The following is a 15,282-nucleotide window of genomic DNA, read 5'->3' on the forward strand; positions in this document are numbered from 1 at the left end:
TATAACATTTAGTAATCATTTTTTTTCAGAGAGGTTTTAAAAGACCAAGCTGAAGGCTATGTCAGAGCTATACAATGGATTTTAATGTATTATTATGAAGGTGTACCATCATGGAGTTGGTATGTATAGATTATTTTGACCTTAAAAAGCAGTGGCTTCAAAGTGTACGTTCACCAAGAATGGACACTCTTTAACCTATTCAGCCTGATATGGTTATATTTGTCCCTTGTCAAATATTTCAAGAAAGTTTGATTTGATTTTAACGCATTGAAAATGAAATCAGAGTTAGAAAATACATCTGTTATTTGGAGGATTTCATTCATTAAATCAGAATGGAATGAGACATTTTCATGTGACACTTTCCAGACTTTAGTTTGTGTAAGTTGTAGAAAAAAAGATGAAATTGTGCATTGTTCTCACCTTAGACTTTGATCTTGATTTTTTTTTAAAGTTTATTAATAGTTTGTATGATTTATACTGAAATAATATTTAATTTGATTTAAGCTTATAGAACAGCTTTAATAGTGTGCTTTGTTGTATGGGTTTTACTCATTATTGAACACCACAGGGTTACATCATTTTGTCCCTGGTGAAAAGTTTTCATTGGCAAACTTATTTTTGTATTTATTTTGATTTCAGGTTTTATCCTCATCATTATGCACCTTACATAAGTGATATCACTAACTTTAGTGACCTTGTGATTGATTTTGACCTTGGGAGACCATTTTTTCCATTCCAACAGTTAATGGCTGTACTTCCTGCTGCCAGTAAAGATCTGCTTCCTGCAGCATATCAGGTAAGGGAGGATGTACGGCGGGCAGTCGGGCAGGCTGGCGGCAACCAAATGTTGTCCGTGCATTTACTCATGAACCGTTCAACCAAAGCTTTTAAAATTTTAATATGTTAAATGTTAATAAATCCGGTTTGCTGTCGTTGTGACAGCCTCTTGTTTTATGTGTTTGAACCGATAACCCATCTAGTAAAAAAAAAATTAAATGTATAGTTTTAATAAACAGTTAACAAAGTTTTTACAAAGTATGCCCATGGACTAGACGAATATAAAACAAAAATACTTACATTTATCTTTTAATTTTCAGCCTCTGATGTTAAATGAAGATTCACCCATTATTGACTTCTATCCTGTCAATTTTCAAACAGATTTAAATGACAAACAACAAGAATGGGAGGCAGTTGTGTTAATCCCTTTCATAGAAGAGGTAAAGGATACCAGATCAATCACTCACTAATATATATATGTACTAATTATGTTGAAATCTTCTGATGGAAAGATGGTTATGTGCACATGATAATCTTGATATAAGAGATGTGGTATAAGTGCCAATGAGACAACTCTTCATATAAGTCATAATTTGTGCATATTTTTTTGATAAATGTTTTTCAAAATATTTATTATCCATGGAAAGGCGTCATAATTTTGATATTTTTCATTTCTTATTTGACTTCATCAACAAGATTAATACATGTTAAAATATCTTTGCGTGTGAATTACTGCTATTACAAACAAAACCATACAACTTATGAAAATTATTTTGTGCAATTTACCATTTCTATTTTACCAAGAAATCTTATAGAGATGTTAGAAACTAAAACAAATATTTGTGAGGTTGAATTCATGTGAATTGAAGGCAAATTAACCTGAAACAATATTTTTTTACTTAGCAATATTTTGATCAATATCAAACAATTGTTTTAATAGATATATTTAGATAGAATACATTACATTTAAAGCACATTATTGGGGCAGGAAGAAAATTTGCCAGCATTAGTTTTTATTGCTTTGGTTTATGTACTGAAATTGATGTGGAATTTCTAATTTACTGCTCTAACTTCATAGGTTAGATTGATTAGAGCTATGAAAGATGTTGAAAACAGATTAACAGATCGGGAAAAGGCCAGAAATAAACATGGACCCTGTATTTTATATGAATATACAATTGAAGACCAAGGCCCATACCAGTCCTCAATGCCTGGGGTGTTCCCTGACTTAGGAGTCAACTTTGCTCAGTAAGTAGTCCAGGATTCTTATAAAAAATAATATATTTTGTTGTTTTTAGATGACTGCTGAATTAATCTGTACAAGTCTCCAGAGTTATTTGATTTCACCAATTGAATCTGTTCGCTGCCGTGGTATTTGCCAAAAAATACTCTATATGACTGGATGCTTGTAACGTCATGATCATCAATGCGTTTTTAAAAATTAACATTTGGTGTAATTAAACAGATATATCATGTTCTTGAGGGGTATTTACGGCTCTCGAAATTTAACATTCTCACTACTGTTTTTTTTGCAAATACCCCTCCTTAACATGATGTATCTGTTTAATACACAATCTTTGATAATGTGGTATTTTATATACAACTGTGGATACCAATTTTTCGTGGTTTGAGGAAAACTTGCAAATCCGTGAATATCTAATTTAGTGGTTTTAACCAAGTCTACATACATTCCTTTAGAAAATTGTAGTTTGTTGAATATTCAAAATTCGTGGTTTCCCAGTACCCAAGTAATCCATGATAATTTGTATCCAACAAGTATTTATGAATCCACAGTATGTACAAGCCATTTTATAGGTGACGGTAACCAGTACTTTTACTCACCTGTACTAAAGTAGTGCCTGAATTTAGGAATTTTCATATAAGGTTTTCATGGAATAAAAATACAGAAAAGTACAGCCTAATAATTAAAAAAGTGATAGTTAACATGAAATATAATGACCCTATGACTATGAACATAGCTAAAATAGGTTGTATGACAAAGAATAATGTAGAGTGAAAGTTGATGCGATTTTTACATGATTATTCTATTCCCTTTCAGTATAACAGAAGTTTATATGGAAGATTTCTATGTGGAGAAGGGAATGCTGATTAAAGGACTTTTACCTGAATGCAAATTAGATGTATATTACCCAGGATTCCCTACTATGAAACATATTCCTCATACTGTAAGTCAAAGTCAGATGTATATTACCTAGAATTCCCTACTATAAAAAATATTTCTCATACTATGTTAAGATAAAATTGAGAATGGAAATGGGGAATATGTCAAAGAGCAGACAATAGCTGAAGGCCACCAATTGGTCTTCAATGCAGTGAGAAACTCACACATCCAGAGGAGTCCTCCAGCTGGCCCCTAAACAAATATGTATACTAGTCAGATGTAGATTAACCAGGATTTCCTACTATGAAACATATTCCTCATACTGTATAGGTCAGATGTATATTACCCAGGGTATACCCGTAACCAGGGGGGGTTCGGACGAACCCCCCTTGAAAAGAAATAAGCACTGTTAAAGTCAATGTTCTGTTCGAATTGCGAATTTTAAAGTCGAGTTTGTGAGCCCAACGAACCCCCCTTTGGAAATTCCTGGCTACGGGCCTGCAGGGTTTCCTACTATGAAACATATTTCTCATACTTTAAGTCAATGTCAGAGGAATAGATTTAATGCAAAATAAATTAAAACTTCATCAGATGTTTCAATAAGAACAGATAGAATGAATTTGAAAAGTCATAAAGACTAATAAAAGATACAACAAATGGATTTTTTTAACGACCTTGACTGACTATACAGCCCTTGCACGGTCAGTATGAATAAAATATGATTTAAATAAAAGATAAAGAGATAGGGTAAATGGTTATGCGACAGCAACCTAGCAACACAGTTATTTAATAATATTTTCAACATCATATGGTCATCATTGATAGACAAGCACTCAAACAACTTCTAAGATGGACTTTGATTGAATTGAAAGTGTAAACAATTGTTTGATATACCAACTTCTGTGGTAGACAAGACACTAGTGTTGTTTCAAAGTGTTATACTAGCGCATAGAAAAACACAGATCTAGAGGAACATATGTTTACTTTTGCAATCCTTGAAATAAGAAATTTCTCAACAATTTTTTTTTCTTTTCATCTATTTTCAGGCTTTTTTGAAGAAATGTAACGTGAAAGTGTTCCAGATGTGTAGTAAGGGAGAGAACATGATGTTACAGATTCTTGGCTCTGACGAGGACCGTGTAAGCCCCAGGGCAAGTCATTATATCATCCATCATACGTTGTGTCTTTGTTGTACAGACATCATCTTGTCAAAATTAAATTTATTGAATAAAAAATGTTATACCTGCTTCAATTGTCAAACAAAATTAGGTATCAAAGATATATTTTTTGCCAGAACAATATTACATACAGACTTAAATGTTATAGTAATAAAGATAGAACAGAAATTGCTAGCTTTTCAACATATAAAACAAATAAACATTGCTGTTTTGTAAATTCGAAGAAAAAATCCCAAAAATCACTGAATTTGGAAAATTTACATTATTGTTTGGAAACCTTTATGGTGAGCAAGATGAATGTCCTTGCATGTATGTTTTGTTATGCCTAGTTATTCATTAAATCATAATCACTTGGTGAAGGAAATAGACAAGTGTTCCTTGTAGAAGACCTCAGAATGTATTGGGGCATATTTTGTCTAGTATGGCAAAATGTTCCACCAATAGGAGATAACTCTTTAGTTATTCCACTTCATGTATTTTGTTGCATGTCTAACATTCAAACATAAATTTGACTGGAATGACTTGCATGATATATATTTTGTATTTTAACATGATTTTTTCTCTATTTCAATGTTGAATATTTGTAAATATTTTTGTTTATAAAAGTTTCCTTAAAGAGCTAAAAGAAAGTCAAATAACAAAAATGTTGATTAATCTTCAGATAAAATTCTTTTTAATATTTTCTTAAAGAGTTTAAAGAATCTTTAAATAAAATTCTATTTGATATTTTCGAAAGAGTTTAAAGAAAGTCAAATAACAAGAAACATCTTGAATAAGAATTAAAATTGAGATGGAAAACCTTTAAACATGTGTCAAAATAATTGTATTTTATACGGCTTTGAAAAAAACAAAAAGCCCTTATGGTTCTTTACTTGGATGTAGAGTTTACACTGTAATCATTATCATTGACAGGTATTAGAAGATGTGGCAAAAGATTACATAGATGAACTTGTACATGTTGGCTGGCCTCATTTATATCAAGCTAAAGTTATTTCTGTCTCAGACGATGAAAACAGGTTAGTTATAGTATTATACTTTTTATACGACCGCAAATTTTGAAAAAATTTTCGTCGTATATTGCTATCACGTTGGCGTTGTCGTCGTCCGAATACTTTTAGTTTTCGCACTCTAACTTTAGTAAAAGTGAATAGAAATCTATGAAATTTTAACACAAGGTTTATGACCATAAAAGGAAGGCTGGTATTGATTTTGGGAGTTTTGGTCCCAACATTTTAGGAATTAGGGGCCAAAAAGGGCCCAAATAAGCATTTTCTTGGTTTTCGCACTATAACTTTAGTTTAAGTTTATAGAAATCTATGAAGTTTATGACCACAAAAGAAAGGTTGGGATTGATTTTGGGAGTTTTGGTTTCAAAAGTTTAGGAATTAGGGGCCAAAAAAGGGCCCAAATAAGCATTATTCTTGGTTTTCGCACAATAACTTTAGTTAAAGTAAATAGAAATCAATGAAATTTAAACACAATGTTTATGACCACAAAAGGAAGGTTGGTATTGATTTTGGGAGTTTCGGTCCCAACAGTTTAGGAATTAGGGGCCAAAAAGGTACCCAAATAAGCATTTTTCTTGGTTTTCGCACCATAGCGTTAGTATAAGTAAATAGAAATCTATGAAATTGAAACACAAGGTTTATGTCTATAAAAGGAAGGTTGATATTGATTTTGGGAGTTTTGGTCCCAACAGAATAAGGGGCCCAAAGGGTCCAAAATTAAACTTTGTTTGATTTCATCAAAATTGAATAATTGGGGTTCTTTAATATGCCGAATCTAACTGTGTATGTAGATTCTTAATTTTTGGTCCCGTTTTCCAATTGGTCTACATTAAGGTCCAAAGGGTCCAAAATTAAACTTAGTTTGATTTTAACAAAAATTGAAACCTTGGGGTTCTTTGATATGCTGAATCTAAAAATGTACTTAGATTTTTGATTTTTGGCCCAGTTTTCAAGTTGGCCCAAATCAAGGTCCAAAATTAAACATTGTTTGATTTCATCAAAAATTGAATAATTGGGGTTCTTTGATATGCCAAATCTAACTGTGTATGTAGATTTTTAATTTTTGGTCCAGTTTTAAAATTGGTTTAAATTAAAGTGCAAAGGGTCCAAAATTAAACTAAGTTTGATTTTAACAAAAATTGAAACCTTGGGGTTCTTTGATATGCTGAATCTAAAAATGTACTTAGATTTTTGATTTTTGGCCCAGTTTTCAAGTTGGCCCAAATCAAGGTCCAAAATTAAACATTGTTTGATTTCATCAAAAATTGAATAATTGGGGTTCTTTGATATGCCAAATCTAACTGTGTATGTAGATTTTTAATTTTTGGTCCAGTTTTAAAATTGGTTTAAATTAAAGTGCAAAGGGTCCAAAATTAAACTAAGTTTGATTTTAACAAAAATTAAATTCTTGGGTCTCTTTGATATGCTGAATCTAAACATGTACTTAGATTTTTGATTATGGGCCCAGTTTTCAAGTTGGTCCAAATCAGGATCTAAAATTATTATATTAAGTATTGTGCAATAGCAAGTCTTTTCAATTGCACGGTATTGTGCAATGGCAAGAAATATCTAATTTCACAATATTGTGAAATAGCAAATTTTTTTTTAATTAAGAGTTATCTTTCTTTGTCCAGTATAGTAAGCAAGAAATATCTGCAAGAATTTTTTTAAATTGGAGTTATCTTTCTTTGTCCAGAATCATCTTAAATCTTTGTTATATACAATATACAATGTATATTCACTTTTTCTACCAACTGATAAATTTAAATAATCTTTACCATTCAGTGATAACAAGCAGTTTTTTTACATCTTAATATTTTATGATGTATTTAAATGAGTAGTAATTGTTGCAAACTTCATTAGAATATTTAAATTGAAATTAGTTTTGGAATAAGGGAAAGGGGGATGTGAATAAAAAATTGGGTTCAATTTTTCTCATTTTAAAATTTCATAAATAAAAAGAAAATTTCTTCAAACATTTTTTTGAGAGGATTAATATTCAACAGCATAGTGAATTGCTCTAAGAGAACAAAAATTTTAAGTTCATTTGAATACATTCATTCTGTGTCAGAAACCTATGCTGTGTCAACTATTTAATCACAATCCAAATTTAGAGCGGAATCCAGCTTGAATGTTGTGTCCATACTTGCCCCAACCGTTCAGGGTTCAACCTCTGCGGTCGTATAAAGCTACGCCCTGCGGAGCATCTGGTTGATTATGGACCCAGTTTTCAAGTTGGTCCAAATCAGGATCTAAAATGGCAAGAAATATCTAATTTCACAATATTGTGAAATAGCAAATTTTGTTTTAATTAGAGTTATCTTTCTTTGTCCAGAATATTAAAAAAGAAATATCTTATTGCACATTATTGTGCAATAGCAAGATTTTTTTTAATTGGAGTTATCTTTCTTTGTCCAGAATCAACTTAAATCTTTGTTATATACAATATACAATGTATATTCACTTTTTACTACCAACTGATAAATTTAAATAATCTTTACCATTCAGTGATAACACGCAGTTTTTTTACATCTTAATATTTTATGATGTATTTAAATGAGTATTTATTGTTGCAAACTCCAATAGAATATTTTAATTGAGATTAGTTTTGGAATAAGGGAAAAGGGGATGTGATTAAAAAATTGGGTTCAATTTTTCCCATTTGAAATTTCATAAATAAAAAGAAAATTTCTTCAAACTTTTTTGAGAGGATTAATATTCAACATCATAGTGAATTGCTCTAAGAGAAAACAAAAAAAATAAGTTCATTAGAACACATTCATTCTGTGTCAGAAACCTATGCTGTGTCAACTATTTAATCACAATCCAAATTTAGAGCTGAATCCAGCTTGAATGTTGTGTCCATACTTGCCCCAACCGTTCAGGGTTCAACCTGTGCGGTCGTATAAAGCTACGCCCTGCGAAGCATCTGGTTACACATCATCTTATATACATTGCAGGTTAAGTATTATTTGTAGAGGGTTTTACTGGTCAAGCATTTATAGGTAGTTTTCCTATTAAGTTACTTATTTGTCAAGACTAACTCTGAGGCTTTAGGTGGGGTTTGTTTTATTTCGATCTTAATTGAAAAGGAACATCAGTTTTCTATCAGAAGGTCAAAACCATCATTTGATTCTACCTTGGTTGCCATGGGTAATGAAGTTTGCATTCAACACTAAAAAATAAATAATAAAAAAAAAACTTATTTCCTGTTAAAGACGTTAGGGCATTTGCTAGTTGTTGTAGTATATATATATATCGAATACACTATCTGGTTCCCTACATTACCTAAAACTAGTTCATCTATTTTATATAATATTACATAAATATTTTTGACAAAGTTGGCTTAAACATTCTTAGATGTTGAAGTCTCATAGCAACAGGATATTTGTTACTTATAGGAATATGATATTCATTATGTCCTTTGATTTCAGTATTTGTAAACAATTGCTTACTTTGAAACTAAGGCTATTAATTACAGAAAAGTGAGATGTAAAAAAATACGACATAGTTGCATATATAAATAAAGTAAATGTTTTTCCTAGATTTGTATCGACTGATGATGGAACAAAGAAAGTAAAGGGCACACCTAAGATGATGAAACATACACTGAATGAGGAAGAAAGAGGTTTATGGCATAGAGAAGTTGACAGTATAACAATGAGGTTAGTGGCAGATGAGAATTTTCAAGTTCATATTTTATACAGTATGCAAAAGTATATATCATTCAAAATACTAAGGATTTCCTTACCCCAGGCAGATATTTAATAAGCAGTATTTGGTACAACTTTTATGAATTTTGGGTCCTCAATGCTCTTCAACTTTATTCTTATTTGGCCTTTCTAACTATATTGATCTGAGCGTCACTTATGTGTCTTATGTAGACGAAATGCGAGTCTGGAGTTTGAAATTATATGCCAGTTGCCTTTGATAACTATGTGACTTGAAAGAAACATGATTTTGCTGTTCAATTTGAATTTATATTAAAGAGATAGTTCCCATTTGAATACTTTCTTGCAGATGTTTAAAAAGAGTTTAAATGTACTGTTAATATATTTATAGTCATAATTTGCATTTTGTATTATGCATTGGTCTATCTTTAGTATCAACAAATTATGAATTTGTAGCAGTCATACTGTAATAAAATTGAGAATGGAAATGGGGAATGTGTCAAAGAGACAACAACCCAACCAAAGAAAAAAAACTACAGCAGAAGGTCATCAACAGGTCTTCAATGTAGCGAGAAATTCCCGCACCCGGAGGCGTTCTTCAGCTGGCCCCTAAACAAATATGTGTATTTTTCTTGAAACTACATGTTTGATTTGAAATGTCCATTATCTTATGGTGACCATAGTTACATTTTCATTGTTTTTATTATCAGATACCATGACAGACAAGGTGTAGATGTCGGTCCAACCTTCTTTCTAGTCAAAGCTTTACCTGTTAATGGCAAAAAGTAAGTTTTATAAAGTAACTGTAATAACGAACATGCTTTCTATTTAAAGCATTACCTGTTAATGGCAAGAAGTAAGTTTTATGAAAGTAACTGTAATAACTTGAGAGCGTTTGTTGACATTAAGTTTTTTTTAAGTCTCAAGTTTTATACAGTTATTTGTGATATTTTCATGTAAAAATGTGCTTTCTTTAATGAAAATCAAGTTAAAAAATGAAAGACCACTAATATGTATAATTTTAAGTATAAGGCCAAAAGTACTCACCTTATCAACCATATGGATATAGTTAAACAGATATCTAGAGATCTCCTCACTGTTAAGTTAACATATGGAACTGTCAAATGTAAAAATTTCTTCTGAAGTTCTGTAGAGAGATGCTCTTCTGAAGTTCTGTAGAGAGATGCTCTTCTGAAGTTCTGTAGAGAGATGCTGTCATTGATCAAAATTGACCTATAATGGTGTCCCAAAGGTCAGGAAATCGTGAAAATAAATTGTATATCAAGTATAAATAATACACAATTACAAATACCTATGGAGATATTTCATTCAATCAAAATTAGGTCAAGGAGACTGTAATTTACCAGGAAAATGTTGTAACAATAGATATGATGTACCTTATTTTCTATTGATAATAACCTTATTTATATGTTAACAGGTATGTTTGTGGAGCACATGGTACCATAATTTTAGAGAAACAGTTTGCTTTTTTACCAATTCCCTTTGTTTTACAAGCTACATGCAAGGTAAGATATATCTTATAACATCATTGAAAGTGTTAAACTCCATGTAATTTATAGTAGAAACCATTATCAATATGTGGCAGAGATAAAATGCAGAAAAAATAAGCAAAAAGGCTTTTCTTTGTGTGAAAGATGCAGAAAATGAAATTTTATTTAAAGCTCTGTTTTCAACACATTGCAAATTTACATTGACATTTTTATTCATTTGACAAAAAACGTATCATTAAATAATTTTGCTTTGTTTTTCAGGATATAGCTGTACACGATCCGACATACCAAGCCTATAGTACTTTATCAGAGTTGTTCCCGACTAAACAATCAGTGTTTATGATGGGATCACCACACTATGGTTGTCAAGGAGAGGTATGAATATGAAGTAACACTAATTTCAATGTGCATAAAAATTAACTTACCAATCTTAAGGGTTGGGGTAGTTGATTTGAATGTTGGGGCTTTATCCAGCAAGAGTTGAGTTCACCAAACATCTTTTATCCCTATCCTGTAATTTTTATATTGAACATTCCTTAAAGCTTTCAAAAATACTACACCCATTGTTATCATTTTTGATTTTCTGTTCCATGGGATAAAAGCAACTGTTCATACTAAGTTCCCATATGAAATCTTTTGAGTTGTTTGACCAATCAATTTCAAGTGTAAAAGTGGTAGTCCTTGGACTTTTATAAAGTAAATGCAAAGAAACTAAGGGCCACCTGTTTCTGATTAAACAGCAATATTAAAGCAAATCTGTTTCTTTTTATAAAATTGGGAAAACAAGTACACCATGCACAATTACATAAGTACTTGTGTTTTTTTATTTTGGTCGGGTTGTTGTCTCTTTGACACATTCCCCATTTCCATTCTCAATTTTATTATAGTAAACCATAAAATAAGCTATACTATTATTGACATTATCTACTGTTTGTGTGGAATAACGGGAAATAACTTGTGCAATTAAATTTCCAGGGTAACAGTACTTTATTATTTACACCCTTTAGGTATTAGAAGTAGATGAAGGTGAAAGTCCTCGTGTAAGAATACATGTCTCTATACCAGATGAACCTGATTACAACAGGATAGAGGCCCATCCAGAGGTATGTTATGTACTTACGGATGTATATTGCCTTTTCTGTTCAGTGTGAGCCAAGGCTCTGTGTTGAAGACCATACTTTGACCTATAAAGGTTTACTTTTACAAATTGTGACTCACCTCATACCACATCTTCTTATATCTATATAATGGTTGGTTAAATTTTTGATTCTTAATATTTTGATAATACTATAGACATTTGAGGGCCTCAGTGAAGATTAGTTTATTGTAACTCACTGAGTTTACCCTCTTTAGATAAAGAATTTATTATTATTATTATTTATCAAATATTCTAGAAGAATTTTATTTTTTGATTGGTAAAAAATTTAAATATTTGTAAAAAGACATTTGTTTCCAGTGCACTGTTGTTTTTTTTTTACTGTTTCCACAATACCTAATAATTTATAGGAACTAAAAGCCAAAACAACTTGATTTATAGCTGACTACTTATAGACATATTTTAGTACTGTCAATTTGCGACTAACAAAGGGAAGATGTAATATGGTTACATAAAAAAGTCCATTATATTTCCACAGAACTTTCAACAGCGTTATTTCCCAGGATACAATTTAGCACAGAGACTAGGAATTAATTCCCACTTCCTGTCTAGAATAACTGGTTCCATATTCATAAAGAAAGGATCACGAGAGGAATCTAAGGATACGAGAGGGGACAGTGTAAATATAGGACTGAACTTAAAGTTTACCAAGAGGAATGAAGAGGTCCCTGGATACACGAGACTGGCCCCTAATGGCTGGACTTATTCAGAGAAAGCCATGGAAACAATAGGAGAATATCTTAGAAAGTAGGAATTGGATTATTATTATAATACTATTATTATACCCCCGCTTTAAAAAAGGGGGGTATACTGTTTTACATCTGTCTGTCAGTCCGTATCATCAGTGAGCAGTAGCTCAGTAGATTTCAAAGGTACATGTTTACTGTCTTTTGATTTCAACTTGATTTTCTTCATTCTTTAGTCGTGGCATTGGTTAAACTTTTGAAATTACCTAAAGAAGGCAATTTTGAATATTACTTATATTGATATTTTTATAGGTACAATGTATATATTTGTCCATTCATGCAAATTTTACTAACTTTATCAAATTTTCACAGTCCTCTGGTTACTTTCCTCCTGAATATAAAAACTAATCCTCCTGAAACACTAATTGCCTTTCTGATGCAAATTTTTCAACTTAATGCTTCGGGGTCGGTCAAAGACTGGTCTCTTGAGACAATTAAAATATCATTTTCTTTGAAAAGAAGGGTGAAAGATACCAGAGGGACATTCAAACTCCTAGATCGAAAAATAAACTGACAATGCCATGGAAGAAAAAGACTGACAAACAATTAATAGTACACAAGACACGAATAGAAAACTAAAGCCTAAGCAACATGAAGGTTGAATGTAGACAGATATAGAAAATAGATAGAAACTTGTGATTAAATAAAGACATGAAGTTATTTATAATTTGAAATCTTAAATGATTGTAATTTCTAATTCTTTCAAGGATGTATATTATTCATAAAATATTTTTGTCATTATTTTTAAATAACATTTTATCTCTGGTGGTTTCTCTTCCTTTATTATCCAATAAACATGAGGGGAGATATTTTTGCAATTTTGTCATAACCACAAAAGTAAAATCCAAGAAAAAATTATCAAATTCTGAAACGATGTTTGTTTAAATAATAAGATGTCAATATTTGACATTGAAAAAACAAAACTATGGTTAAACAGGACAAGAACACACAACTATTCTCAAATGAAATAAATGTTCCAACAAACAGTAAATTGAAATTTAATCGTGGTAAATTATAACCTGGCACAGATCATTATTTATGCTATGAAGCACAATTTCATTCAAACTTGGTGTCGTCTGGGTTTTTTTTTTAAAAGAAAGCCTTATTGTTCTGAAGGGAAATATCTCCATTAGTATTTGTAATTGTGTATTATTTATACTTGATATACAATTTATTTTCCAGATTTCCTGACCTTTGGGACACCATTATAGGTCAACAGGATAATAAAACAGATAACTTTTATGAAGCAGATATTTTTAGTAAAAATGGGTATGTGAAAAGTTATATGTTGCTTTTTGTGTTATGCTGCATGACACCCATGTGGTCAGAGAACACAATTAATTCGTAGTGCATTTCTTTTAAGACATAAATGAAAATTAAAAAAATCTCCCTACTTACAATTTGAGGCATTAAACATGGAGAAATAAATTTGGAAGGGGTATAAAAATTAATGGCAAGTAACCCACTGTTAACACTAGGGACTATATTCGTGAACAACGAAAATCAAGGGACGACAATTGTGGTCTCGGACCATGTAGCAAAGGTGTCTACTTTTGTAAACCTTCAAACGAGAGAAATCCATCTGTTTAAGTATTTTTATGGGAGATGTGGAATAATACCCCCACAATATTTTGATATCTGCTGTGGATGAGAAAAGAAACCTTCAATTGCAGTGTATTTAAAAGTCCTGTTAACAATTTATTGATATTTGAAAACTATCTTACCATGTTTGTAAAAAAAAAACATGAAAATACAATGTATCAATAAAAAAAATTAAGGTCTAATGTACTCTGTTATTTTAGGAAATTTTATAAATTCATTGTTGGTATATATTTCAACATCTCTATCAACACTTAGCTATATACATAATGGCTTACAAATTTTATTGGTGGAGGAAGGTGTAATAACTTTGTCAAATAACGACCTTCATAGGAAAACTCGCAATCGTAGTCAGTTAATGTGAACTCTTGGACTTATGTTTACCAATTTATTTTATTTCAGTGTTACACTAAAGGATGTCACCACATACCTTAAGACTTTACCCTGTAGCAGTATAAAAACTATGACCTCTTTGACCTGACCTTTACCTATTTATTTTATTTCAGTGTTACACTAAAGGATGTCACCACATACCTTAAGACTTTACCATGTAGCAGTATAAAAACTATGAAAACAGGAGCAGACATTCTAGATGAGGGAATCATTCAAGCTATAGAAAAGGAAGTGAATAGAGTCATGGTAAGAATAACTTGTTGAAGTGTAAAAGATCTGTTTGATAAACTATTATACAGAAATTTAATGAAATATGTTTTGATGTTTAGCTCACCTGACCTCATCACTTGGCATCTGTTGTCTGTCTTCCGTTTTCCGTCATTGTCGACTGTTAATTTTTACAAAAATCTTCTTCTCTGAAACTACAAGGCCAAATCTACCAAACTTGGCCACACTCATTACTCAGTAAATGCAGATGAGGGACACAGGCTCTTTAGAGCCTCTAGTTTAAAAAGTCCAGTATTGATACTAAAAGCTGTAGTTACTTCCCTTTAAAACTTAAGAAAAATCACTTACTGTGGTTATAATTAACAGATAAATACAGTCTACAAGAGTTCGATTGTAATGTAAAATGTAAAATTTGTATTTTCCCTCTCAATAACAGCAATTAGGGGGGAAAAGCAAAAGACTGATTTCCTCTTGAGTCAAAATAATGTGTCTAGATTGGATTACATTTAAAAAAGAAGATGTGGTATGATTGCCAATGAGACAACTCTCCAACAAGAGACCAAATGACACCAAAATTAACAACTATAAGTCACTGTACATGTCTTGAATGTGTCTGGTAAGGTTAACATGTCTTCAATGTCTCTTGGTGTCATGACATGTCATCAGTGGGTCTGGGTGAGTAGACATGTCTCCGTTTTGTCCGAGCTTTCCGGGTTATTTTTTTATTTTGTCACCTAATAATAATAAAGTTTATTAAGTAAAGGCAATATATACAAATACATTATACAACCTTAAAATATATCTATGGTTGTTACATAGGTACCACTAATACCTTAACCCAAGGATGACCCATCAATTTTACAGCAATAATTGTAAACCGTTAAAAAAAATATA

At 31.3% G+C, this 15,282-nt stretch overlaps 1 protein-coding gene across 4 annotated transcripts in view; it reads left to right on the top strand.

Annotated features, from left to right (window-relative positions):
• Positions 1-15,282, top strand: part of LOC134700613 (5'-3' exoribonuclease 1-like) — a 49,022-nt gene that overhangs the window by 19,203 nt on the left and 14,537 nt on the right. For 3 of the 4 annotated variants that reach the window (XM_063561983.1, XM_063561986.1, XM_063561985.1), the window contains 15 exons: positions 30-119; positions 640-796; positions 1,098-1,217; positions 1,856-2,025; positions 2,837-2,963; positions 3,946-4,050; positions 4,990-5,093; positions 8,630-8,749; positions 9,466-9,540; positions 10,194-10,281; positions 10,528-10,641; positions 11,274-11,369; positions 11,901-12,169; positions 13,351-13,437; positions 14,274-14,406. In XM_063561983.1, the coding sequence (XP_063418053.1) occupies positions 30-119; positions 640-796; positions 1,098-1,217; positions 1,856-2,025; positions 2,837-2,963; positions 3,946-4,050; positions 4,990-5,093; positions 8,630-8,749; positions 9,466-9,540; positions 10,194-10,281; positions 10,528-10,641; positions 11,274-11,369; positions 11,901-12,169; positions 13,351-13,437; positions 14,274-14,406 (1,855 nt within the window). The remainder of the gene's footprint in view (positions 1-29; positions 120-639; positions 797-1,097; positions 1,218-1,855; positions 2,026-2,836; positions 2,964-3,945; positions 4,051-4,989; positions 5,094-8,629; positions 8,750-9,465; positions 9,541-10,193; positions 10,282-10,527; positions 10,642-11,273; positions 11,370-11,900; positions 12,170-13,350; positions 13,438-14,273; positions 14,407-15,282) is intronic. The other variant, XM_063561984.1, reaches the window with a different exon arrangement.

The sequence above is a fragment of the Mytilus trossulus genome, unplaced genomic scaffold, assembly GCF_036588685.1.
Source record: "Mytilus trossulus isolate FHL-02 unplaced genomic scaffold, PNRI_Mtr1.1.1.hap1 h1tg000164l___fragment_2___debris__unscaffolded, whole genome shotgun sequence".
Taxonomy (NCBI): Eukaryota; Metazoa; Mollusca; class Bivalvia; order Mytilida; family Mytilidae; genus Mytilus; species Mytilus trossulus.